Here is a 26,734-nt window from a genome sequence, read left to right on the forward strand (position 1 = left end):
CATGAGTTGCTTTGCATATTTAATGCGTAATGTTTTTACTTTCTCTGTGCACGAATTTTCTTATTCGGAAGTTGTTTTGTCCATTCCACTTTTTAGTTCGTTTTTTGCATACTTTTAAGAAAAAAAAGGAAAACCAAAAATTTGATTGATGAACCCATATATAAGCAGTTATTTAGTCTCAACCGACAACTATAAATTCTGCTTTTATGTTGAAATAATATTTTTATTTTTCAGTTTAATTCTTCAGTTGCTATTTTTAAGCGCCTTTCGTATTTCCTTTGGCTAAGATCGTTGCCTAATAAACGTATTTTTGTTTTATTGCTGTTGTTTTGTTAATTACAGTCATTTAAGTGCTGCCTAATTACGCTCCGCTCTATATTTTTAGACTGGCGGTGGTTGGAGAGAAAAGTTTCATTCGATAGTAAATACTTTTTACTAACAGTACAAAAATATTTATTCATCATTATAATTTATAAATAAATAATACTTTTTTTTCCTTATGACAAGATAGAAAATGCTTTTTCAGACGTATATGTCGCTATTTATTTAAATTTACATATATAGTAAGATTTAACATAATATTATCATCTGCTGATTAATCCCCAAGCTGGTACATCTGGAGCACCCCTCGCTTTTCCATCCACACTCACATTAAATATAAACCTCGGCTTCGCCTCAGTGCGGCTGAGAAGGCAACAAAGCCAAGAGCTGCCAAAACAGATTTACCAAATGTAAAACGAAAATGCCGACAAGAAACGGACCAGCCCGAGTGTGTCTACTAGCTACACTATAGCATAATGTTTATTCAATTTACGCAATTTACACCAACAACAACAACAACAACAACAGCTGGGCATTTGATTGCCAACTTTGTTTTGGACTTTGTTGTTGTAATTATTGCCACAAAAACAAAGGGGAATGGTGGTTAAAAGCTAAATTCGAAATTAAAGTCTTTATCTAAAATAGTTTCGGCCAAAGAAGTGACGAAAGCATGCGGATTTTTCTCACTATATTTGGCAAAAGTTTTTTTCGGAAAAGCAAAATTTGTTGACTAAGTCAATGGGTCAACTATTACACCCGATTACAGCTGACTAAACCGAAGCTGGCCCCTAGGCGGAATTATTATGCTAATAAATAGTTTTCCATTGACTGGTTTTTCTGGCTTTCTCGCTTAAAAATCAGCATAAATTCGCAGGTGGGTCGCAGGCTCAACTTCCTTATTAATAAGTTTGGCTTTAAGCCTGCTACCCACAAAAACAGAGAGACTCTTAGCCACGATTTTGATTAAGTGAACGTCACGGCTAGCTGCAGATGCACAAAGAAATATAGATATTTATGTTTTTCTTTGGCTTAATTGACCGCCGCCAAAAGCATTCGTCGGCGCGTGACAATGTGACCAAATAGCGACTTGACTTCTCGAACAATACAAATGCCCAAACATTTTCCATTTCAAAATAAAAGAAGGCATAACACACATACGCTACGCCACAAAAAACAGAGGCAAGAGTTCAAATGCTTTTGCCATTGACCCCATTTCCTGGCTTTTTGTTTCTGAGTGTTATTTCGCCGATTGGTTCAGAGATGCGTTAAACCGAGATCGTAAACCCCGATCGAAGCCTAATTGCAGTGATCATTGAGGGGAGCGGTTGTCCGAAGTGGAAAAAGTGAGCTGATCTCAGCCAACCGATTGTAACAGGGCAGTGTCTGCAGTATACACGTCTTGCAAGTTCATTGGAATGGTCTTTAACCTGAATAGCAAACCGATCGTGGGGATAGTAAATATTTTGTTGGCCTAATGAACCTTTTTGGGTGGGCAATCTAAGATTTGGCATTGAATTTCGGGGGTTTCCCATTTAAGCTTACTGCAGATCGCTTTCAGCTACCATTATTTGTATGTTGGCTGGCAATTTACAACATAGATTTTAGTAAACGTGAAGTATTTGATTTGGTTTTAAGGCATTGATAAGAAAGCATAAGGAATTATTTAAAAATATTTTTTTAAGCCTAATTTTTTAGCAGAAACAAAGTCCGTAACTTTAAAACTAGGTTGATCGTGTATTAACTTTATAAAATGTAATTTCCCGCATTAAATTGTTGCAAATTGCGAAGGCCGATTTCTTGGAATCAAAATTTTCAGTCAGCTAGGCAGGGTAACGAGCCCAAGCAACGACCTTGACCAGTAATGCAATGAACCCTGTGGTGGTCCCATCCAAAATGGCTGTAAACAAGACGCGAAACGGTTAAACCACCGAGACCCAAAAACAGTTATACGAACAACTTGGCAGGTGGAAACCACAAGCGGAACAACAACCAACAACACTAGGTGACAAAGAGCTGAATGGGACTTTGGTAAACGGCACATAAAGTGTCATAACTGTCATTTTCGCCTACCTGGCATACAGCTCTACTTATTGTTGGAAGTCGTCCAATATTTAAGACATCACAAGTCTAAAATGGGAACGAAGTGGAATGAAATGCTCAAGTGACGACAATAAATTGCTACACAAATCAGGCAGCGAATGCAAATCGCATATATGGATGATCAATCGACAGCTGGTTCAACTTTGACACCTTTGTCGGCGGATAAAGACCCTCCGAATTAGAGGAATGAATTTATGTAAAGCTTAGTTTATCGCCAAATGCGGCAAGGTCAGGCCACAACAATGTAAACAAACGATCAGCAGCCTGAATATCGGCACAATGAAACTAAGCTTCAATCGAAAGATGATTTTCAAAGGCATCGCAAAACAATGTGGGATGGGGGAAGAAAAAAAACAAGCAAAGTGTGGTATGGATATACGAAGTGAGGCATATGGTAATTAAGTCGAGGAAGTAAGTGCACTCCAAGCGATTATGATGGGGCTCAGACAATGTACTCGAAATCATCTCTTTCTGACGGTAGGTGGCATGCGCCACAGCAAACGATCACATATGACATAATATCACCATCAGCTGGGGCAGGCAGCCTCCAAACCCTCGCTGCCTCTCTTTCTTCTGGCCTTCCCTCATCTCTTTCTGTCGGCGGTTGGTGGAAATGTGCATCGAACAATGTGGTCAAGACATGCAACAAACGCGAATCGAAACGAAATCGAAAGTTGCATGCATGCAACGAAAGCGAGAAAAAATTTGCTATCGTAACAAGTCTTGGATTGTAAGGTGCTAAGCATGATTGTAATGTAAATCCTGAGCAACATTCACTTACGAGAATTGGTACTTAAATATGTTATATAGAATTCTTTGGATTTGCTTTACCTACGATAAACCTATAAAAGTTATCTATTTTAACCTAAGAAAAGAAAAGTAAACTGTTACCACATATATATAAGAAGCTCTTGAGAACTAATATTTATCCAAGGTTTATATCCTAACAAATTAAATCAATTGAAACTTTTATGCCAAGAAAAAAGATATTTAATGTTTAAGCATTGTGTTATTGTGTTGTGTTATAGAAATAGATTTAAATTATTGTAGATTTTTAAATTGTTTTATTAGTGATAATTTTTAGCATAAATAGTCGTCAGATGAATGTTGACTTGTTAAAATATGAAATACCGACGCGATCGGTATGGTCTGCACCTTAAACTAGTATCCATGCTATAAGTGTGATATATTTATACACGATATGTGTGCCAAGCCGCAGCTGACTGAAGACCCATTGACATAATAACGAGGAAGGTAATCGGACTAAGACTGGACCCGCCCAGGCCAGGGTCCACTTGGGATATGGTAGCGTTACTGTTTGTGGCGCTGGCGGTATCAATTACGCGGCCATTGGAAGTGGAATCAAATGGCGAGTGGATTGGACTGGCGTCTCGGTTCGCCGGCTTCTATTACTTTTGCAATTACTTTGCTGGTGTGACTGCTCTTTTGTCTTAGGTTATGGTTGGTGACTCGAATGTGGAGCAGTGACACAACCGAGTGACCGAGTGACACACTCTCCGCCTGAAATCGGGATTGGGGTCCCCAACCTCTCAGAAAAACAGGTCCGGAATTATTGGGGCTGGGCCCGGTGATTGGGATAATGGCATAATGCGAGTGGAGGAAAAGTAAAAGGATGCAGATGACAGCCAGACAGCCAGACAGAGGATTGTCTGTGGTCAGTTGAGGAAGAGGAAATTCAGGTGACATGAGACAATAAAAGGGGGTGTAGCCAAAAAGAGAGTCGAAATAATAAGAAATACGAGATATAAAACTCACTAGGATTTAATTAGGAAAAACTTTCAAAGTGGTGAAAGGAGAAGCTGAAGTAGATTAATGTTTTTTAAAGGTATGGTAAAACACAATTAGATTTTTTGAGCTACGATTACTTTACAACTATTGAGTTTAGGTGAACTAACTTAAGAAAAAGGCAACAATACTGTTTATATTTTTTTTTCTAGCTTACTAATTAAACTCTCTTATTCTAAAATATATAATTCATTTTAAAAAGTAAATTTTCTTAAATTAAAAAATAATTAAAAGGATTTCTTTATCATGTTAACTAAACTTTCAATTCTGAAATTGCTATTTACACTCAACATTTTTACATTATTTTGCAATTGTCATTTTAAAATCCTTTAACTAAATTTCTAATTACAATCAATCGAAATTTCCGTCGCAGAACAATCCCCAATCATGAAGAGCTGGCAAATAAAAATTCAGCAGCAACAAGTACATAATCATCTGTGATTAACATGAAAACAACATTGAAATGAAAACCGCCAACAAAGCGAACAGCTCATCACTTGAAGTGGCTTGAAGGCGGCTCATCCATTTGGGTACTAGTATTATTCAATTACCAGCCAGAAATTGTGGTGCCTGCTGCTGAAGTTGCCGTTGTAATTTCTCAAGCCTTTTACGTGCATTGACTTGCGGCAGCCACAAGAAGCCAAAAAGTAGCGAAAAAGCTGCGAAAAAGCAGCGAAAAAGCGGCAGCTGACGGTAGTCGAATTAAACAGCAAAATGGCACGCATCCATAGACCCTCGTCTGCTCCTCCACCATGCCCCCTGAAAATCCCGCCCCTTTCTCACCCATTCGCGTGGTCTCCTCTTGATATTGCAATCTTATGTCTGTATTTATACCTGTCTAGAGGGTTTTACAACTTTAATGATCGTTTTGCTACGCCTACTATTTTATACTAATATGTTACAATAAAAAATATATTTTTTTACTATGTCTGTGCTCTAAATTTTACCAATTAATTAAAAAGTTATGGGTAGGAAATTTATTGGTTATCTACACTATAATATTTTTTGATCATCATCATCTATCAATTAATTTAAAGATTATTAATAGTAAATTTATTGTTCAACTACGCTACAATATTTTATTTTTATTTAATATAATATCTAAACTGAATATTAAGCGTGAACCCAAAAATGGTTTGCTTAGAACTAACATTAAATAAAACGAACCAATGGGATGGAGCCTAGACTATCTGATTCTGGTAATTGAATCGGTTGATATCGAAAGATCCAATATTATTTCATTAACCTATTTTTAAAGCAATATAAAATCCTAAAATCGATCACCATGCCTAGCATATAAATTAATCTGCGTTCTTTATACCGCTTTAGTTTGGTCCAACTAAACAAATTTATATTAAAGGGTATGAAAAGCTTCATATTGTTAAGCGCACCTGCTATTCTTGTCTTTATTTTTTGCGGTGACGGTGGCGCTGCATTTGGCGCTTGGCTGCGTTGCCTTCGCGCCTCCGAAATCGAAAACCCAGCGAAGCCAGCGGACCACCGAAGGCAAAGTAGACAGGCAACAGCAACAACTACAAGAGTACCGCTCACCATTCGCTGCGCCGCATGTGTTTTGGGCCATTGCGATTATTATTGGTGGTTTTGGTTTGGGTTTTGGTTTTAGCCACCGTCTGCTCTTCGGCTTGAGCTGCTTCGTGCATCCATCCATTCGGCGGTCTGGCTTGTCTTTTGCTTTCGATTGGGAACTATAAAAGTGCGCGCAGGCGCTGCAGTTGGCATCATTAAACCGTTAACCGTCGAACAGTCTACAGCCTAGAGTGTGCGGAACGTGTGGACTAGTGATCAATAATAAACCCCCTCGATAAAACACGGGATCAGTTCTCGCCCAGTTCTCGAGTCGCGTGCCACAAGACCTGGGAAAACGGATTTCCATTCCCGTCCATCGAAGGATAAACGCAGCAGCATGAAGTTGATGGTAAGTATAGAAGTGCAAGTGGTCATGTGGTTAAAAAGACTCAGGAATAAGCAACAAAATTACGTAGTGAACAAAATGCATAGCAACGCATTAAAACATGAAAATCCATTAATAAAGACCAACTATCAGTGCTTCAACAATATGTTTTCAAATTAATCCCAGCTTTACAAGTACGTTTTTAAAACAATTATCAAAATTATGAATCATAACAAAATATTTTCTATTAATTTTCAAAGCATTTGAATTTAGATTAACCTTTTTTATTTAAACCTTTTAAATAAGTTAAACATTTTGGCTTGTAAATGTTTTCCAGTTTCAGTATTTCCCTGAGTTCCAAACATGGAACAGTATTTTAAATAATTTCTAAAGAGAGTTCCGCATGTCAACAGATTTATTTTATAAAGCTATTCATTTTATTGCTATTTAATTTAAAGTAAATGTAAAGGCAAGCCATAAATTTTGTATAAAAATTTATAAAAATGTATAACAAAAACTTCTTTAATCAATAGCGCACAGCGACATCGCTGGCTTTGGTCCTGCTCCTGGCCACCAGCTACGCCCGAGCTGAGGACGAGAAGGCCGCCGCTCCTGCCGAGGAGAAGAAGGCCGAGCCGGAGGCCAAGGGAGCCGAGGCAGCGGCCAGCGAGGACACCACCAAGTCGAAACGCGGCCTGCACCACTACGAGGACTACCACCACCACCACGTGCCCCACTTCCCGGTGCACGAGGAGAAGACACTGACGGTGATCAAGAAGGTGCCCGTGCCCGTGCCCATCGAGAAGATCGTGCACGTGCCGGTGGAGAAGCACATTCATGTGCCCGTTAAGGTCAAGGTGCCCAAGCCTTATCCCGTGATCAAGCACATTCCCTACGAGGTCAAGGAGATCGTGAAGGTGCCCTACGAGGTGCCAGCGCCCTATCCCGTGGAAAAGCAAGTTCATGTGCCCGTCCACGTGCATTACGATCGCCCAGTGCCCGTTAAGGTGGGTTGGAATGGTGGGAATCTTATTCATTCTTGGGTTCTAAATCTTTGTTTTGTCGTACAGGTTCATGTGCCCGCTCCTTATCCAGTTGAAAAGAAAGTCCATGTGCCCGTGAAGGTTCATGTGCCCGCTCCCTATCCCGTCGAGAAGATTGTCCACTATAATGTGGAGAAGCATGTCCATGTGGACAAACCATATCCCGTGGAGAAGGTGGTCCACTATCCCGTGAAGGTGCCCGTCGACAAGCCAGTGCCCCACTACATTGACAAGCCAGTGCCCCACTATGTGGACAAACCGGTGCCAGTGCCCGTGATCAAGAAGGTGCCCGTGCCCGTCCATGTGCCCTATGACCGTCCCGTGCCCGTCCATGTGGAGAAGCCAGTGCCGTACGAGGTCAAGATCCATGTGCCCGCCCCATATCCGGTGATCAAGGAAGTGCCCGTCAAAGTGGAGAAACACGTGCCCTATCCCGTCAAGATCCCCGTGGAGAAGCCCGTCCATGTTCACATCGAGAAGCACGTGCCGGAGTACCATGAGAAGCACGTCACCTACAAGGAGCCCGAGTTCCACCACAAGCACATCGAGGAGGACCACCACCACGCCCCCATCCATCACCACTCGCATCACTCGCATCCCATTGTGGAGCATGAGCACGAGGTGGAGCATGATTTTGCCTCTCATGATTATCATTCATATCACGGCTACTAAACCGCTGAATCGTCCTCTTCTCTCTTTCTCTTTCTCTTTCTCTCCCCTTCTTTCGCTTTTCTTTACAGCATTGAGAATGAACTGGGATGGCAAGCTAAGACACTTCCATTACCACAATTTCCCAAGAAAATAGAAAAACCGAAACCCACATACACACACACACATTACTGAACCATCCCATATCATGAACCATGAACCACATACCCAAACACACTTTGCTATGTAGAACGTGATAACCGACAGAGATTCAGAGAAATCAGAAATCCAGACGAGTAACAGACGAAACTTAGCTTTTAGACCGAACTCTCTTCTAGCCCTAAGCCATAAACAAATCAAAACAAAAAAAAAAATAACGCAGAACTCAAAAGGATACGATTGAAAAAAAACGTTGACGAAACCCGTGAGCACTGTGAATGAGTGGATTGCAAAGGAACCTTAGTTTTAGACTTTTAAGCGACACATTTGGGCCGCACAGCCCACACAACAACCGAAAGAACACCAAAACCCACTTCCCGCCCCTCCAAGACCTCCAACACTCGATCGGAAACAGACACACAGTTGCCAAGATCCAGGATACCAGGATGATAGGATATCAGGATATCAGGATAACAGGCTTGTTGTACTGCGATGACGATGTGGATCCTTGGATGGACGGAAGCGACACCACCTGGGTGCATCATCGATGTGGTTGCTGCTGCTGTTTTGTCCTCCAGCCGCGGCTCCTCCCTCTTCTGCTCTGGTCCACCCCGACTCGTGCACCCGGTCCGGTTCCCAAATGAGATCGATGTATTCCGATCCTGATCCCAAGAGTGGGATTAGGAATTCATCAGGATACCGATCCAGTTGTGTGCAGCGTCCCAGCGTTGTGAGCGTGTGATAAGACTTCAGATAACGTTTAAGCCTGTGCGATATTCGAGATATAGGGAGACGCCTATTTAAGTCAGTTTGTAAACGATAAACGAACATGTATTGTATTAGTTTTTGTAATATTCTTCGCTACCTAGTTTGTAAAATACGTCTATTGTAATTTGCTTGTTCGCATAAGCAGACGAAACGGATTTATAAAAAGTACTTAATTTACCAAATATTTTCTGACTCTGTATAAAAAAGTTAACAACAAAAAAATCTCATACAAAATGAAGCTGATAAATGATACACAATTAAATAAATGAAAAACCAAGTGATCAAAACGAATATCAAATTGTTTTTATTGGTATAGTATATACCATAGCAATCTACAAATGATTTAAATCGCATTTGGCAGCAATTTAAATAGTAAAGAAAATCTGGGAATTAATAAATATTAACTTAAATGGCTACAAGATGCTTAACAAAAAAAAAACATTTGAATATTTCAAAAATTTCATAAAGCATGAGAATCAAATTCAAAATTGACTATAAATTTTGGATATGTGCCATTCGTACTTGCTAAAGTGTTATTATTATCATAAATATTATTTACTATTAGACATTATTTGGTTGCAAAGTAACAACAAATATTACATGTTTAATATTTGATATATTCAAGAAATAACGTAAAACCAATTAGGACGGAAAAAAAAGCAAGCAAATGCAATTTTTGGGCAATTTTAATCTTAAGCAAGATACAAAAGTTGCAAAGTAACATAATACCAGTGAAGCAATTTTTTTTATTTTATGGATTCCGAAATCCATAGCCAAATGGTTATTAATAATCATATTTAACTTAAAAAAATAATGTTTATTTCATATTAAAGTTTGAAAGTTTAGAAGCACGACATTATATAATTCTAATAATTCTATTAAAATGTTTATTAAAAAAAGTGTTTAATTTAACTTTGGTTTACCATGAATGACTTAAGCTTTGAAATACTAACAGTGAGACTACTACCTGTATCCCCTTTAGTGTAATTTTCCTTGTTATTATAATTGCATTTAACCCCAACATTTCCCACATTCTCCACCTATTTGCATTGGCCAAATTCACTTTCAGTTAAAGTCGCTTTACCCACAGACAGGCAGACATGGAGGGCGAGGAGCTGAATCAAGTCGTTCCTTCATTGCCCATAAATGTCTTATCTAATTTTCAAATGAGGTAAACATCGCCTTGCATTCATAATTGCATATTCAAAGTGTCTCGCCCACAGAAAGACAGCTAGACATTGGTAGTTTGCGGATTGGGGGATTGGGGTAATGGGGGTTTGCGGATTGGAGGACCGGCAAGACAGTTGAACATGTTTATTACATTTTCCACACCATCATTTCGCTTTCCTCGGGCTCGAGCTCCGGCTATCTGCACTCGTGTCCATTTCCTAGCGTTTACTTTGCGGTGCGGGCATTACTTTTTATTAGCACCAAGCGACGGGAGCTTTGGTTTTTTCGGTCTCGGTCTTGGTTTTGGTTTTGTTTGCAGTTTTTGCACTCCTTTTTTATTGTTGTACTGCCGCAAAGCCTGTTGCAGCGACCACAAAGATTTGGTTTCAATTTGCATTTTCGGCTTCATTGAAGCCGCTGCAATTTGCAGAGTGGGTTAACTAAAGTGGGCCATGGATTTATCACGTTTTTTCGCCAGTCGGTTTGTAGGACATGTGCTGCTAACCGATATTTGAGCCAAAGACCCATAGACCCGTAGACCCGTCGGAGTCGAGAGCTGTGAGCTGAGGCACACAGCTCTGTTTTATTACCATATTGGGGCTAACTCTCTTGGTGGCTAGTTGTTACTGGTAGCTTTTGTTTATGTAACTGTAGCGCTTGCAGTTTATTGATTATGCAATAAATAATCGCCAGCACAATGCCCGAACTGCGAACTGGTGTTGTAATCGTCATCCTCCCTTCCCATTTTCCGAATGTGTGGCTAATGCCAAAAGAATGGCTGCAATAAAAATCTGGCTAATGGCTTCGATGTGGAGCCGTGCTAGCACTTCATTAATTTAGTGGGGCCGAAGTACAGACAGTCCGCGTTTAAAGAAAAATTAAATTGAGAAGAAACACTCTTTAAAAAGTCGTGGAACATGTTATATCCTCTATTAAAAAGTAATTATAGGTTGAATAATCAAGCACTTGAGTTAAAACTGCAGCACTCCTTTTGATCGGTAAAATGTCTCTGAAAAATCACACTTTTCATTGTAAATTAATCAAAGGTTTTATATATTTTAATTATTTACGAATTTTGTGTTTATAAAATTAGACAAATCAAGACAGTATCGCATATTTTTTTAGTTTAATTTAGCACTTAAATAACTTGGAATTAGAGACCCCAATGATATTGCCTAACCACCACTTTAAAAGAACCAAAACCACAGTCGTTGGCATGGCTTGTAGTGAAACCTTAGACAAATGGTCTTAAGCAATATAAAAGAAGAAACCATAGAGATTTTTGTTTGGAAATATGATTCGGCATTGACATCATATTTCTTAGTTGGTATCGAAGCGGCAAGTGGAAATTTGAGCAGAAAGCATTTGTAGATTACTGGGTCAACGCCTCCAGTTTTAAAAGTCGAGCCTGCACAGTTAAAATCGTCTGGCCGGGATTTTCGTAACAGTTTTTAAACCGGGCTTATTCAAATGATGGCCAACTAAACCCGCTCCGTTTGGCGATGCCAGCCAAGTGGAAAGTGAATGCGGGAAACATTGCAGACAACATGTGAGTTTTCAGTTTCAGTTTCATTTCATTTTCTTTTCCACAGTCCCGAAGCTTGGTTTTCTCTGTATTTGTGTTTGTTGGACATTATGTGTTAGTGGGCCAACTTTATGGCCGGTTCGACGATCCCAGCGATCGCAACGCGTAATCGCCGGCAATTTGACGGAAAATGTTTGAAATTGTGTGTAAATTGTAATCAAAAATAGCAAAATTAATAACACGCCACTGCTTGAAGCTTTAAATGCTCTGGTTACGCAGCAAATAATTAAATAGGAGAAATGTTTGCCAAATAATTATGCAATCCAACTTTTGATATAGAACGTTTTTAGCACTCACTTGATGTAGGGAATATTTGCTGGTATATGATATTTGGCTCCCATGTCGAAATCCTTTTCCGATCGCAATACTGGAGGCTTTATACCAGAATACTTTTCTCTGGAATATAATTTTAATTCATAAAAAGACAAAGAGATTTTGTAATAGGCGTATACACTTACCTTAAGTTCCAGTAGTGACAGTTCATAGTTCGTTTATTCGCATTGCCACTGAAGACATCATATCGCCAATTGTCCAGAGACAGAGCAAAAGGCAAAAAGGCCACCTGAAAGCAACAAAAAAAGCGTATTTTACTAATTTTACTAATTTTGAACATTTTTCAACTTTTTAAACGAAGAGCAATTCAACTTGGCATTCATTAAGCAATGTCACTGTTTTAACAAAATGTTTAAATTTCTCTATTTTCTTAGAACCGGCTCTCCGATATCTATTAAAAAAATATCTTTATATATGTCTTAATTTTAAGGCCTGTAATAAATTCCACTATAGCAAGCCCAAGTCGTCGTCTTGTTTATCATATATCCGCTGAATAATGCCGTGCTCGTCATATTGAGAAATCTCTTATTTTTAGCTTATTACATATGTAGCCATGTGGCAATATCTGTACAGTTATTTAGCTTCGGAAATACTATGAACAATGTTGTCGCATTATCAAAGCTTTAAAATAAGTTTGAAATATTCTTATAAATGTATCTGTATAATGTTTTCCCTACCTTATCAATGGCCATTGTGAACAGATAGTTAATATCGTAGCTGGACTCATCGAGGGACCTTTGAAGGAGTCCCAGGGTCTGCAAGTGCCTTGGTGTGGATACTGAGAGGCCAATGGCATCGCCCACAGCCTGATGAAAGGCTGGATTGGCGCCATTCCTGAAGATTTTGGGAAGGTGACGGTACTGCAGGAAGTACTGAATGTGTGCCATCTCATGATGCACACTAATCAGACTGCGCTGATTAATGTCGGTGCAGATTTTCACCCGGAAATCGTGTCGATTGCAGAAATCCCAGGCGGAGGGCTCACACAAGACTCTCCTGTCCAAGGGCTGCTCAAAAACGGAGTTTCGATAGAATTCCGGACCCACGGCGGACATGTTAATGGAGGTGAAGAACTCCTCGGCCAGCTGGAACATCAACTGCGGCGTGTAGCCCTGCTCCACCATACGCGGAGTGACGTCGATCAGCTTGCGGCCCGGATAGGGTATCAAAATGTCCAGCACATTGGACCACGACTGGCCGTACATGTTGCCCAGAATGTGCGAGGGTATTGGAGCTATGCGGTTGATGCGATCCGGACCATAATAGTCCCTCAACTTCCGGCGAACATACGCATGCAATCCCTCGTAAAGCGGTCTAATCTGCTCCCAAACAATGTCCATGTCCTGACGAAAGTTACCCGATTCGTAGCCCAAGTACCAGTACTCTCCGCCATTCGTTACATCTGTTGGGGATAGAATTTTAGATTGGGGCTTTCCGTTTTTGGATACCCTACTTACTATTCACATAGGCCACCTCTTGCATCACGTCGATCAACTGCTCATAGCTATCTCGCATCCCACGTCCCGCTTTCCGGTGGTACTCCACCCAAGTGTGCTGCAACTCATCCCAATCCCTGCTCTTGGCCATGATGTCCTTCAGCTGGGGAATATAGTGAAGATCGCACTGGAAGGGCTGCTGGTAGGCACAAATCCCAGCGCTGTTGTACAGGAATAGCATCTCATTCAGCAGTCGGTTGTACTATATAAAACATATACTTAAAAATGAGTTTTATATAAAATTCACAATTACTTTACCCTGTCCAAAACATCCAGAGGCAGAGCATTGGGGCCTACTTCAGATTGCAGCATCAGCTGTCTATACAAACGTCGATCAAAGATAAGGTCCTTGTTGATCCGTTTGGATTGCTCGGCAGTGATGCGCTGGAACTCAACATATCTCTGCTGAGCATTAAGCTGGTAGATTTAAAAAGTATTTATGATGGTAAAAATTGTTTATAATTTAATTATTTTCATTAAAAAACGAATTGGAAGACTATGTTTGTATTCTTAGCGATTCAGCTTTGTTTGAATACATGTACATGCCATTTAATCTAAGCTAAGTAAAGAATATTAAATAATAAATAATAATAACAAGCTATTTATTTTATTTGTATCTTCATACTAAAATATCTACACAGTTTTACAATGATCAACTTTATAAGTATTCAGTTGGTTTATTAATAATTAAATTAAAATAAATGTTAGTAAAGCAAAATGTTTGACCAGGAAATGATTTATCAACAACGGGGGATTTTTTTTTGGACATGTTTGTTTTAATATAATCTTGGATGCCTTGGTATACATAAATTACAAAACCCATGATATTTATACGAACTTTAAGATTAATTCTGTAGTAAGACAAAAAAGCAACTCATATGACTACCTTCGAGCAGCGATTAGTCCACACAGAGTGTGGTTGGGAAAACGCAGAGACTACAGTGCTTTGACATTGGCATGTCTGCCTGGGAATCTGACAAGGCGATTCGACCTTCAGAATGCGACTTTTCTGACTTGTTCGAGTGTGCGTGAGTATGAAAACTACCAAAGCGAACCACCATGAGAAAACTGCACCATTACCACCACCACCACCACCATTCCGCAAAGATCGCGTGCCGTTCAACCACAATTACGCGATGTATTTACTAGTACTAGTACTATAACTATTATTCGTATTTGGTTAAAAACGCTCACTCACCGCTTCCGTTTGGGTAAAATCGTTGACGTTCGTCTCGAAATTCCACTGGGCAGCCACATTGGCGGTGCACTCCAGCGATCCTTTCTGATCGGACTCCACCAAAAGAATACGCAGTTTCTCCAACTCCTGTTGATAACGACGATCCTGCTGATACCGCTGACGTTCCAAATAACCTTGATTCAGGTTGAACCGATCCTGATTCGGAAGGAAAGGGTTTTCGAAGCGATTGCGATTGTTGATGCCCACAAACTCCACATTGGGATTGTTATTGTAGTTGAACTGATCGTTAGGATTGAAATTACGTTCTCCTTGAGTCGAATAGGGCACATCCGAGTATCGGTTATTTAGATTGGGATCATTGCCGTAGGTACGATCGGTAGTACTGGAAACGGGGCCGTAGTTGTGGTTGGAATACCTATCCCCACTGAACGGTGAGTCACTGAAGTTCTGGCGGGGCGAGGGATAGGAGTATCCGATCCTCATGCGTTCGTCATTTGTCTGGCCATACTGTAGTGGAAAGGTCAAGGGTTAACGTGGCAATCGGGCACTGAGCAAATATCTTTCTAAAACCAAGAATGTCAGATGAAAATGCTTAAATTTGTTATTTTAAATTTAAAATCAAGCTAGGTTTCTTCAAGGCCATGTTTAGTGAACTATTTCTTACATTTGGAAATTTTTCCTAAAATCAAGTGTTATTTTATAAGTGTATTATGGTTGGGTACTTCGACTTGGTATAACAAGCACATATTCTTGGTTTTAGACAGAATCTATTCCAGTTTAAAGGCCCCACCCTAAAGTCGTCCAGTCCATCGTCGGTATTGCCACTTCTCCCCTCATCGGAGTACGGAGGTCCATAGCGCTGATCGCGATCCCGATCCGCTCGAAGCTGGGCGGGAGTGGTGGCCACATTTGGTGTGTATCCATTGTAGAAAATCTCAGGTTGGGGAGTGGGCAGATTCAACTGGGGATCGGCCCAACTTAAGCTCAGGCCGAGGCAAAGACAACCTAAAACCGAAACACTCTGCATTGCGTTTATCTTAAGATCTATATTCCACACTGCCAAGGTCGCCGCTGACAGCTTAGTTATTAACTCTTTCACAAGCAATTAAATATTTTAATTGCCAGCCACTGGCAGTATATTTAGCACACAATATCACAAGATTCTACGATGATTTTGATTTATTTATGAAAGATCTCTCTATGATCCTTGGTAAAGTAAGAACACTTGCAACAATGGAAATCTTTCCGTTTTTACTTTCACTTAACACACGATTTCCTTAGCGACTTTTCGTTTATAGTGCCGCCTACGTAACGTCCGGTAACGCGTCTAAAACTCTACTGACTAGACAGTAAGAATTTTTTTCGAAATTACTTGCCACTTTTTTTTAGACTCGAAAATGAATTCAAATTTGAACGCAGTCGCCGCTGTCGTTGCAGTTGACGTCGCTGCCAACTTCTCTATATATTTTTGTATATTCGTGTGAGATAATCGCAATTAGCACTGCCAGCGACAACAACTACAATCGCATCTTCCACAAACCTGGGAACAACAATGAGCTGGCTCCCCAATTGTGTGAGTGAGTGAGTAGTATTAGTATGTAAATGTTTTTGCCATGCATGTTGGCCATTTAAAGGGAGGGCAAGGGTGCCCCTAAAGGTGCTCATGTATGTACTCGCGAACTTATCAGGGAAAAAACTCAACCGCATAAAAATAATGGTCGACTGTGAGAAAGTACACGGCATTTGAGTGGGTTGCATGGGGTTGCAACTCACTCGAAATGAGTTAGAAGTTGCTTAATATTTAAATTCACAAACAATATTTAGAAATATTAGGAAACGAAATAAAAGTTAAAAAAAAATTTGTGTTCTATTCTACGATTATTGATAGCAAAATGGTTAAAACATTAGCAGTAATAAAATTATTTACATACAAATATATCAATTTATTTATTGGTATTGTTTTAAATTCCTAGAAAAAAATGGTAAAGAACATAAAATTCAGTGAAATGTAATCAACAATACAATTCCAAGCCATTGCCGATAAACAATTTTCTTTGCTTTAGGTTTAGAATAGGCCTAACAGCGGTGACGTACAAACACTTAGCATCCACCCGCATTTGTAGAGTTTTTATTGTCGCTCTTGACCCAGCGAAATGTGGAAAATGTGATTTGACTCATGCTGGCAAATGCTAAATACATGTGTGGTTGATGCGACTGCAGCGAATGCGTTCCACATGAAACTCGACCTAGCGGCAAGAGCAAATTACTATTTCAGCACTGGTTAATGGGCAGATGATGCACTGATGCCTCTAAAGCTTTACACATTAAACTAATAAGTATAGTAACCCTGTAGAATTTCATTTAAATTCTGTAAATGTTATGTTCGATTGATGTTGATTAAGTCTTATTTTTACCCCACACCTTCCTATCCCTTTTGTGTATTGAAAACTAAATTAGTACCCCAGAAATTGACTATTCAAAAATAAATAGTTTAGGGTCGATTCATAAAAAATTATTTAAACAGCAAAATCAGAAAATGCAATTAAAATGCAGGGTATTGGCTCTGATTTTTCCCACCCTCTCTTGTGGAATGTGCACTTTTTACAAACGCTCTTGACCCGACGACATGAGAAAAAACTGTGACTCATGTCAACCGAACGGTAGAGTATCTGGTTAAGATCGAAATGGGATATAGAAATGAGGAGAGAACTATCCCCAAAGGTGTTAACTGGGGTTGCATGACTCTCCACCCTGAAATGAATTGAATGACTGGGCATGCTGATTGATGCCTTGATTGCCAATCAACTGGCATACAAATGAGAATGCATATAATATATACTAATGTGTGGCGAGATATGTGATTCAGGCAATAATTAGATTGGGATCTGCGAAGTCTATCTGTCTCGGATATGAGCTCATAAATATTAGACATTTTATGATGTGGTTGGCTGCTCCGTGATTTTGTACCTGGAACTGATCCCTGCAAAACAAAACCATATTTCGGCCAAAAAGCTAATTACCAGTCAAGGTCAGGCTGGGTTCTATTAGCACTGGGGCTATACCATATCTTATACAAGTTGTCTGGAGTGCTCAGAACCGTGGGAAAAAAGCGGTAAGTGCCTGTAAGTAATTAATTTACACGAGTGAATAGTTTGAGTAATTCAATACGCCCAGCGAATCGCTAACCGCTTTGCATGACACACATCAAGCACGTACTGTAGTAACTTTTTATTTTTATTTTTTTAACCATAGCCATTTGCATGGTCTTAATAAGTGGCTATTGAGTGAAGAGCCCGCGAGAGTTATTATAATCAAGTGCATTTTAATTACAGAGCCCGCTTATGCCAGGCATTTGCCTTATATTATTTCCGGTTACTTAAGGTAAACAATGCTGTCACTATGCACAAGTTAATCATCATTGAGAAGGCGTTGACTGGTTGGCTTCAAATGGGAACCCACCGAACTGTGACTCTCCGCATCACAGTTTCATTTCCTACAATTCGAGGACTTTTTGAAATCATTACAAATTCCTTGTGATTTATGCATATCTAGATTAGAAATTGCGTCTTATGTCTTCTTGATAGTGTTTAAGTTGTATTCAAATGTGCAATTTATGTGCACTTTCCAAATATTTCAAATTCTCACAATCTTTACCAAGAATTTAACTTTTAAATTGGAAACAATTTGGTTCACCTTTTATTTTATTGTTCCGCCAATTGCCACTAAGATACGTCCGTATTGCTGGAACTATTGTCTAGTCTCTCCTTTCCTGGGGCTTCCTCGTTCGGATCGGGTTTGATGTGAAAGTTGGTATAGCCATATCGATCGCGCTCCCTCTGAGAACTAAACTCGACTCTTTCGACGTTGGAGAGAGGACTGCCCGTGTTCCTGAGCCACTCCTTCATCACGTCCATCTCGGCGGGGCGACCCTCGATGTAGCCCTTCACGGTTCCCCTGCCGGAGTTCATGCACCAGCCCCGGAGTCCCAGGGTTTTGGCCTTTCGCAAGGCATGTCGCCGGAAATTGACGCCTTGCACCTTTCCGAATACCTCGAATTCACAGGAGAAGACACCTTCGGCTACCATTGCGAAAAACTTCGGTTTGACAAGAACACGACAGACAAGGCTTGAACTTTTGGCGGAAACAAAAAGGGCTCAAATTTCGGTTACAAAATACATTTACGTTACAAAACACATTTTGAGTCGAAATTTATTGACTTAAAACAAAAGGAATATGTCTGATTTAGCGTAATTTAAAATAGGTCATTTAAATTAATTTCAATGCCGTATTGATTATTATTATTGTTTTATTACTAGCAATTGAACAATTTCTTTATCGTTGTTAGCTTATGGCATACTTTTAGGTTCTTAAAACCAAGGAATAAATAAATATTATTCAGCATACATTTGGGATGTTTTTTACTTAGATTGCTGATATATTGTTTTATTTTCATTTTATGATTAAACAGGGATTGTAATGCGATAAAAGCTCCTCTTCATATTTTTTAGTATTATTTAAATATTAATATGAAGGAAAAGCAAAAACAAATTCCACTGTCACGTCTAAGTTTTATACTTTATATTGCCAGTGAATAAATATCTGAGTACAAATTTCATTTTTTAAAGTATTTACAACACAAGATTCAAGTCCAACCTACATCCAGATTACTCTGTATATTTTGCTGTTGCAACCAATCATGAAGCGGTTTAAAGTAGCTCAGTAAGCCATCTATGCTGATTTCAGGCTCATCCAGCAGCTTCTGCAGTACTTCCCTGTAGTGAACTGAAGATCCCAGGGACATGGCCTTTTGGAGAATCTCCCCAATGCCACGCTGATCAGATAGATCGCACAGATCCAAAGGTTTCCTGGGATTACCATCTTCGAATTGCCCTGTTTTGGTGCAGAAGTGTTTTAACAATTGGAACTGCAACACAATGCTCAGAAAGTGACTGAAATATATGGTAATTTAATTTATGTATTTAAATATGTGTGTTATTCTACCCACCTGGCATACTGGTCATCCACCTCCATGAGCAGCTTTGCCGGCACATCGAACTGTTCGTTGGTCCTTTTCGTTGGAGCTGCTGCACCTGTATAGTGCTCCGTAAATTGCCAATAGGCCTCATTATTATCCGCCTTAATATGTCCGCTCAGCACTTCGATTCGGTAGCGATCCAGGACATAGAAAACGGGCAGGAGGAAGACAACCCGCAGTCCCTGAACGTACAGGCGATTCAGGCGTGCCGGCAACTCCTTCCACTTGTCATCCCTCAGTAAGCCCAGTTTTCTGAGGAAACGCGGTGAACTGGCTGCCAAGGAGAAACACTTTCCAATGGCATCGCTGAAATTGGGAAAGGGCTCCTCTTGCAGTAAAGTGGGTTGAACCGAGGCAGCTCGGTAGTAATGCAGGTCCGCCTGTGTCTCAAACATGTTGAAGAAACGCTCCTCGTCGTTCAGCGGACAGTATGTAAAATTGGTTCTGGGCAGGGCATAATATCGCCAAGCTTTGTGCCAGCAGCGATCGTCGTCATCGGAGGGTACTTTTTGGGCATATGTCCAGAGGGAGCTAAAAGATTTACATGTATGATGATATATACAAAAGTGGAAAAAAAAATATTTTTAAACATTTTTTTTTAATAATATTTTGTATTATAAATGAGGAAATCTATATTTAGTCTTTTTACTTTAATTATAAGCTTCACGAAAATACACGAAAGATTTTTAAAAAGTGTCTTCTGAGCTATGTTTGACTTCAGTTTCTATGAGCTACTACTTATTTTGTCCGAACCTGTATATATTTGGTTGTTAACTTACTTCTCCAACTGGGGCAGACCCAGTGCCCTAAAGTACTCGGCCACATTCCAGAACACCCTTTGAGTGGTGCTCAATCCCCGACGATGCAGTTCCTGGGTAATATTGGCCAAGCCTGTTTCCGGCGAAGGCAAATCCACATACCACTCGGCCTGAACCCTCCGGAAAGCATTGCCAATGAAGACCTCTGCCAGATGTTGGGGATAAGGGGTGTTCCTGGGCACCAACCTCTCGCCATGCATCTTTCTCAAGGAACCCCTGACATGAGCGTGAAACTGAAAAAACAAAGGTCGCAAACCATGCATTATTTTATCCAACAAGGCCATGGTCTCCTGTCCATTTAGCTCCAAAGAACGAAACCAATAGTCCTCGGCACGAGCATATCCATTCAGCTGGGCTGTCTTTTTATACAGATCCATGAAATCCACAAACTGAGATCTGGTGGCCAAGCCCGTACGCCTTCGCCACTCAAACCAGTAATATTCAATCTCGTCCAGATCACGGCTTCCTTGAACTATCGATTGGACCTCTGGTATAAGTCTCAGAGTGCAATTCTCCGGCTGCCTGTATGCACACAGCTTGACGTTATGGTAATTATCACTCATATTGGAGGCCAGGGCATAGACCCGCTCCAAATCCTTAAGTGGCAGTGCCTCATATCCCAATTTTGGGAATTTAGAGAGCAGCCTCCTTTGGTGAGCATTCCCCAAACCCAACCGCTTGAACTTGGCCTTGCGGGTGGTTAGAGTTCTTACAAACTTTAGTAGCTTTTCATCGGTGACCTCGATCTCCAAAAGAGCCACCAAGTCATTGGGTCCGCGCAGTTCATTCAACAACTTAGCCAAAACAGCCTGATCATAAATAACTGCGAGTTGTTGATTGGTTTCATTTAGAAAAGAATCCAATTTAGGATCCGGCGGGGATTCAGCCTGAATAAATCCTGCCAGGAGCTAAGTAATATGAGGTAAGGGAAGTTCAATTGACAATCTCAATAATTTGACTTACGAAAACCACTAAACAAATCCACATATTCCCACACTTTCTACAAAAATCACTGTCGCAACACAGTTTATTAGCTTATTGATATTCCCGGCACTTTTCTACTTTAACTTTAAATCAAACGTTCTGCGCTTGCGCAGCTCTCGAACGCAACTGACTTGAGCCAACGACAATCAACATCCACGGTCAGTGAAGCAAGTTGGTGGCTGACTGGGCGCCCAGTTGGCCATTTGTAATTATAATGTGTTCCACTTAGCAAACACAGCAACGAGTTCACTCAGCAAATCTAGAAACTCCGTGCCTCTCTATAACTCTTTCATACAAACAATTATAACTAGCTCCCGTGTTTTATTGGGGCCTTTTTACATTTCTTGGAAGCTCTTAAGCCTGTTATGTACCAAGATGTTAAATATTCAAAAAGCTACCAGAAGTGTTAAGTCAGATCTATTAGTTATACTTCTTTGCAAGGTTTAACAAGTTTTCCTTATACATCTGGTAAGTTAAAAGTAAAAGAAAGTTTTATAGATTTAAGCCAGTAAGGCATTGTGAAACTTTATTGAGCAAAGAAAAGTGTGAGAACACAAAAATCATTTCATTCAGGAAGACACACACTCTGAAATTGAAAAAAAAATAGATTTATAGATCATATCCCAATGATCTAAAATTTTCTTAGAAGTCGAAACTTACTATCTGAAGTAGTCCAGCCAATGTGGACATTGTTTTTGATATTCTCCGCCTCCAGCCAAACGCGCAGTGGCTCAAAGTATTCGGCAATGGCCTTTCCGGTCATGACACGCTCTCCGTTGAAGGCTTCCAGTGCATCGGGCCAGGGTTTCGAGGCCCCCATGGACAGCATGTTGCTAAGGGGTTTTAAAATATATCAAATCATAAAAATAACTATTTGCCAAGACCTACTGGAAAGCAGCTCCAGCTGCAGCACTGCCATAGATGTCACAATTATCCAGGGGCAGCTCCGGATTGTTGGCATCATATTGGCCAGCCTTGATGCAAGCGGACTTGTAGAACTGGAATTGGATGATGAAGGAGACCAGGTACCTAAAACAAATACAAAATAAAATGAAGTTAAAAATATGATATTAATAAAATAAAACCAACCTTAAGTACTCCACATCCGCGGATACGTGATATTTGGCCGGGGCATCGAAGTCCTTCTCGGTGCGCACCACTGGTGGCTCTATGCCGGAATACTCGTCCCTCAGCTTCCAGAAAGCGCAGTTCCAGTTGGCCTTCTCGACCTCGCCGCGGAACAGCGACCAGCGATACTTGTCCATGGTGAAGGCGAAGGGCAGGAACACGATCTTGTCCAGGGCGGTGAGGAAGAGCTGATTGATGCGGGCCTCCTCGTCGCGAACATAGTCCTTTAGCAGGCCGATCTTCTGCAGATGCTTGGGCGTGGACACGGACAGGGAGAGGACATCGCCGACGGCCTCATGGAATCCGGGATTGGCACCGGTGCGGTAGACGAACGGCTGGTGCTGATACTGCAGGAAATACTGAATGTGTCCCAGTTCGTGGTGCACGGTGAAGAGCTGATCCTGGGTAACACGGGTGCACTGCTTGATCCGCACATCGTCGGTCAGGTAAAAGTCCCAGGCACTGGCATGGCAAACCAGATCCCGGCCATCGGTGGGCTTCTCAATGATCGACTTGTCCCAGAAGTCCCTAAAAAAAATTACAAGAAAATTCTGTAAAATCCGAGTTCGAAAATGGTTACCCTAGTTGCAGAGCTAAAAAATGGCTGTATTCAGGATTTTTCATGTTTACTTACTGTGGCAGTTTGGTGAGGTTCATGGAGGTGAAGAAGTCGTCGCCCATTTGGAACATCTTCAGGGCAGTGAATCCCTGCTTCTCCATCTCTTCGCTCACATCGACCAGCGGTTTGTCCGGGAATGGCGATACAATGTCTGCGATTTCGGACCACTGCTGTGCCCACATATTTCCCAAAAGATGCATGGGTATGGGTCCTGTTTCGGAGACCACAGATTCGCCATAGTGTTTTCGCAGGCGGTAGCGCACATAGCCATGGATCTGCTGGTAGAGCGGACGAATCTCGGCGAAGATGTCCTCCAGCTGCTGCTCGAAGGTCTCGTCCTCGTACTCATCCAACCAAGCCTCGGCGCCAGAGGTAAAGTCTGGTGGGAAAAAGGTTATTATTTTGGTATACTTTAAAAGCCTTAGTTATTAAACGATTAAGTTTTTAATCTTGATTTTTAATTGCTTTACTCGGGTATGTAAAGCAATTAAATTAACTATTAACATCAACTAATGTGGTTGACAAAAAGCAGTGCAATTATAATTTATCAGTTTTCAATTTACATTTGGGTAAAAACTAAGCAGCATTTAGTTATTGTAAGTTCAACTTCGGTTAAGTGCATTTTTTTGATGACAAATTGCACTGCAATTGTAACTTATTACCTATGGAAATAAACATGGGTCCAATATGCTACTTTTTTAAGATTTAGTTTTAAGATTTTAACGTTTTATGAAAGTATATAAAAATTTTATAAAATCACATTATGGTTCGCACTTTAAACATTTTTAGTATAAGGCGAAAGGGGAAACTATTAACGCACTATTATAATGTTAAAAAAATTGTATCACTTATTCAAGATAAATAAATTACATCACAATTTAGTTCCCTGTTTAGGAATTTTTTCTAAAATCAAGGAAATATGTTTTCTAAGTGTAGTAATAGACATTCAATTGATAAATGTATTCACTTACTATTCAGTTTGGCTGCCTTGGTGTTGAGCTCCACGTAGCGCTCGAATTGGGAACGCACGGCGGTTCCGGCCTTGTCGTAGAACTCCCGCCAGTAGTAGGCGAGTTCCTCGTGATCGCGGCTCTTGCTGAGGACCTCCTCGATGTCTGGGTCCAGGGCGAGGTCGCACTTGGTCTTGTCCTTGTAGTCGCACACCTTCACCTTGGCGAAATTCGACTCCATGGCAGAGACCGTTTCCAGGAATTCGGCGTAATCGGCTTCTGGGAGTGCCGCATAGCCCAGTTTGGTCAGCGCCTTAAACTGGCGCTTGATGTCCTCCGACTGGAAGCTGCGCCAGTGGAACTTGTTGGTGTCACTGGCCACCTCCTTCATGAACTTGGCCACCTCGGCAGAGATCTCGTTCTTTTTTCGCTCGTTCTCGTCGGTGATGTTGGAGCCATAGGCCCAGGCAGCCTCGGTTTCGACATTGGTCCGCTTGGCAATCTCCTTGTTCAGATTTTCCAGATACTCCTTGGCCTGGATCTCCTCCTTGACCAAGGCTTTCGCCAGCTGAAAACCGGAGGGGACCTTCATTCGAGTTCATAACCCATCTGATGCCCAGCATTGAACTTACCGCCAAAGTAGCCAGCAGGGCTAGCAGAAACAGTCTCATATTGAGTTCCAACTTTCTCGCCTGGAAATTATAGTAAGCATTTTTGAATTTTGATTAGACCTGTTCCAATTCCTATACGACATATTGTTATGCCAATTCGATGACGTAGTATGCCGAGATGAGGTCTCCCGCGTAATTGATTAAAATGTCTCATTTTCGGTTGACTTTGGGGTCAGATCGACACGCCATATACCATATACTATATATACTGCAGTGAGCGTGCGGAATCGTTAAAATTAGCTAGAAAACACTTGAATTGGACAAGTAAACCAATAAGAGATAAGATATTCCCATTGATTGGCTTTTCGTAATCAGATACAAAATCAACCTATAAAGCAGAATGTTGTAAAAAGTAATCTTGGGGTTTTCTTGCTAGACAAGTCTATTTCATTTATATAATTTAATGTCACATCTAGAATGCAACCTAAATAAATATCATGTGCCTTTTTGGGCATGGAAAGCCCTAAACAAACTTTACACACAGATGCGTATCAAGATCATAAATAACCTCGATTAGATGGACTAACCACCGCAAAAGTGTGTGAGATATTTAAGAATTTACAACCATGTCCACCGAAATGAGTGCGGCAAATATTATGGGATCCAAGCCGTGTATTGCATGATCCAGATAAGATTATTAAGGGATTTAGTGACTGGTTAAATCGAACAGTTCGCAAAGCCATTATATCATAATGAGCAATTACGATCCCAATTAAAGGTTACTAAAGGCTATTTGAAAATACGCTAATTGCGATCAGGGGAACGACTTGCTTCAAGTTCTCCAAATCCCAAAGCGAAAGAGAAACTTACGTTCTGTCCGATGTACGATGTTTTATTTTCCCAGAGTATCGAGCGTGACCGATCCGCTAGCGGTCTGAACTAAAACTGAGAACGCTCGAGTGACATTGCGCGAGTTTTATAGCCAAGCCCAGAGAAGCGGCCGGAGAATTGGCCGGCAAAGTGCACTTAAAGAAATATTTAAGAAAAATAATAATTATAAGAACCTACGATTTTTAGGATTTTATTAAAAGCAAATATTGTATATTTTTCTACCCTCCTAGAGCTTTTGTTTTTAATGCTCGTCCTAAACAATCATATAAAATGAAATGGACAAAATGTTTACTTTTATTAAATTTGTTTTTAAAAATAATAAAAAAAGATTTCAAGTTTTTTCTGTGTTTCCCTTGAGCAAACTTACTCCGATATCAAAAAGCACTTGGGATTTTATGGTATTTTCAAACTAATCGCAATAGTAATCTCCAGAGGGTTATGTGCCATAGCAAAATGAGTTAACGATAACAGATTTAATTTTTTTTTTAATTTTTAATAGAAACCTTAGTATTTAAAAGAACTATGGATTGATGTATTTCATTTTTAGGTAAAACCAAAAATAATTGAAATAATTTCAAGAAAACTTTGTTTCATATAAATGTATTAAAAATATCAATATAATCATATAGAATATTACTAATATTATTATTAATATATATAATATATTATTTTTTCCAAAGTTGTATCGTAATTGAACTTGTTAAATCAAGAACTGAATTTCGTTAAGTGTGACACTGCCTATCTGTCCCTCGACGTGCCCAACGCTAATCGAGTGACCAAACGACACAAAGTCGTCGAGAGAAATGTCCGATAAACGAGAGCATTATTTATTTTTAATGCGAGCTCGGCTTAGCTGCAGCTGAGGTCTCCAGACGGAATTAAGGTTCTCGGCCAGGTAGGAGCGAAGATAAGCCGACATATGGAAGATCATTAGTATGCCTGACACATTTCTTCACATTTGGCGGCTTCATTGGCAAATATTGAAGGCGCCTCAAAAAAACCTGAGTTGACAAAAAGAGGTGATAATTTTTAATATGAAAATAAACTAATGTGCATGAATCTTTCTTTGTGTTACAGAAAAAAGCTTTATGAGGTGGCGAACAATAGTCTTTGTTTGTTGTTTATTTACTCTTATATTTGTAGGTATAAATGTTTTTTT

At 40.2% G+C, this 26,734-nt stretch overlaps 5 protein-coding genes across 6 annotated transcripts in view; 1 reads left to right on the forward strand and 4 right to left on the reverse strand.

Annotated features, from left to right (window-relative positions):
• LOC128263402 (angiotensin-converting enzyme) overlaps nucleotides 1–15,890 on the reverse strand; it is a 45,683-nt gene extending 29,793 nt beyond the window's left edge. Inside the window, exons 1-7 of the mRNA XM_052998433.1 lie at nucleotides 15,330–15,890; nucleotides 14,540–15,046; nucleotides 13,600–13,758; nucleotides 13,303–13,543; nucleotides 12,523–13,247; nucleotides 11,971–12,074; nucleotides 11,810–11,908 (exon numbers count right to left, since the gene is read on the reverse strand). Coding sequence (XP_052854393.1) covers nucleotides 11,810–11,908; nucleotides 11,971–12,074; nucleotides 12,523–13,247; nucleotides 13,303–13,543; nucleotides 13,600–13,758; nucleotides 14,540–15,046; nucleotides 15,330–15,566 — 2,072 coding nt within the window. The 5' untranslated portion in view covers nucleotides 15,567–15,890. The remainder of the gene's footprint in view (nucleotides 1–11,809; nucleotides 11,909–11,970; nucleotides 12,075–12,522; nucleotides 13,248–13,302; nucleotides 13,544–13,599; nucleotides 13,759–14,539; nucleotides 15,047–15,329) is intronic.
• On the forward strand, nucleotides 5,957–9,048 carry LOC128263404 (uncharacterized). Of its 2 annotated transcripts, XM_052998435.1 has the most exons (4): nucleotides 5,957–6,163; nucleotides 6,673–7,146; nucleotides 7,210–7,803; nucleotides 7,923–9,048. In XM_052998435.1, exons 1-4 carry the CDS (start codon nucleotides 6,152–6,154, stop codon nucleotides 7,926–7,928), a joined length of 1,086 nt encoding a protein of 361 aa, XP_052854395.1. In that variant the 5' UTR covers nucleotides 5,957–6,151; the 3' UTR covers nucleotides 7,929–9,048. The 2 variants fall into 2 exon arrangements, with proteins under 2 accessions (XP_052854395.1, XP_052854394.1); XM_052998434.1 differs by having other exon boundaries at nucleotides 7,210–9,048.
• A 2,315-nt stretch (nucleotides 15,891–18,205) lies between the features above and the next one.
• Nucleotides 18,206–18,802, reverse strand: LOC128262585 (acylphosphatase-1). The gene has a single exon (XM_052996925.1). The coding sequence runs from the start codon at nucleotides 18,622–18,624 to the stop codon at nucleotides 18,262–18,264; it is 363 nt and encodes a 120-aa protein (XP_052852885.1). The 5' UTR covers nucleotides 18,625–18,802; the 3' UTR covers nucleotides 18,206–18,261.
• A 300-nt stretch (nucleotides 18,803–19,102) lies between these two features.
• LOC128262584 (angiotensin-converting enzyme) lies at nucleotides 19,103–21,645 on the reverse strand. Its single transcript, XM_052996924.1, has 4 exons — nucleotides 21,356–21,645; nucleotides 20,354–21,300; nucleotides 19,545–20,105; nucleotides 19,103–19,488 (listed from the first exon to the last, which is right to left on the reverse strand). The coding sequence occupies exons 1-4, from the start codon at nucleotides 21,377–21,379 to the stop codon at nucleotides 19,182–19,184; spliced, it is 1,839 nt and encodes a 612-aa protein (XP_052852884.1). The 5' UTR covers nucleotides 21,380–21,645; the 3' UTR covers nucleotides 19,103–19,181.
• A 221-nt stretch (nucleotides 21,646–21,866) lies between these two features.
• LOC128262134 (angiotensin-converting enzyme) lies at nucleotides 21,867–25,652 on the reverse strand. The gene is made up of 8 exons (XM_052996221.1): nucleotides 25,555–25,652; nucleotides 24,706–24,765; nucleotides 24,095–24,641; nucleotides 23,139–23,502; nucleotides 22,466–23,032; nucleotides 22,265–22,405; nucleotides 22,037–22,209; nucleotides 21,867–21,962 (listed from the first exon to the last, which is right to left on the reverse strand). Exons 2-8 carry the CDS (start codon nucleotides 24,742–24,744, stop codon nucleotides 21,946–21,948), a joined length of 1,848 nt encoding a protein of 615 aa, XP_052852181.1. The 5' UTR covers nucleotides 24,745–24,765; nucleotides 25,555–25,652; the 3' UTR covers nucleotides 21,867–21,945.
• Nucleotides 25,653–26,734: the final 1,082 nt, after the last annotated feature.

The sequence above is a fragment of the Drosophila gunungcola genome, unplaced genomic scaffold (genome assembly GCF_025200985.1).
Source record: "Drosophila gunungcola strain Sukarami unplaced genomic scaffold, Dgunungcola_SK_2 000001F, whole genome shotgun sequence".
Taxonomy (NCBI): Eukaryota; Metazoa; Arthropoda; class Insecta; order Diptera; family Drosophilidae; genus Drosophila; species Drosophila gunungcola.

Coding starts and splice junctions, on each gene's coding strand:
- LOC128263404 (XM_052998434.1), top strand. Junction 7,147..7,209: donor ATCGCCCAGTGCCCGTTAAG/GTGGGTTGGAAT, acceptor TTTGTCGTACAG/GTTCATGTGCCCGCTCCTTA.
- LOC128262585 (XM_052996925.1), bottom strand. CDS start 18,624: ATGGTAGCCGAAGGTGTCTTCTCCTGTGAATTCGAGGTATTCGGAAAG.
- LOC128262584 (XM_052996924.1), bottom strand. CDS start 21,379: ATGTGGATTTGTTTAGTGGTTTTC. Junction 21,301..21,355: donor GGATTTGTTTAGTGGTTTTC/GTAAGTCAAATT, acceptor CATATTACTTAG/CTCCTGGCAGGATTTATTCA. Junction 19,489..19,544: donor GTGGATGACCAGTATGCCAG/GTGGGTAGAATA, acceptor CATATATTTCAG/TCACTTTCTGAGCATTGTGT.
- LOC128262134 (XM_052996221.1), bottom strand. CDS start 24,744: ATGAGACTGTTTCTGCTAGCCCTGCTGGCTACTTTGGCG. Junction 24,642..24,705: donor CCCTGCTGGCTACTTTGGCG/GTAAGTTCAATG, acceptor TCCGGTTTTCAG/CTGGCGAAAGCCTTGGTCAA. Junction 23,033..23,138: donor AACCTCACCAAACTGCCACA/GTAAGTAAACAT, acceptor AATTTTTTTTAG/GGACTTCTGGGACAAGTCGA.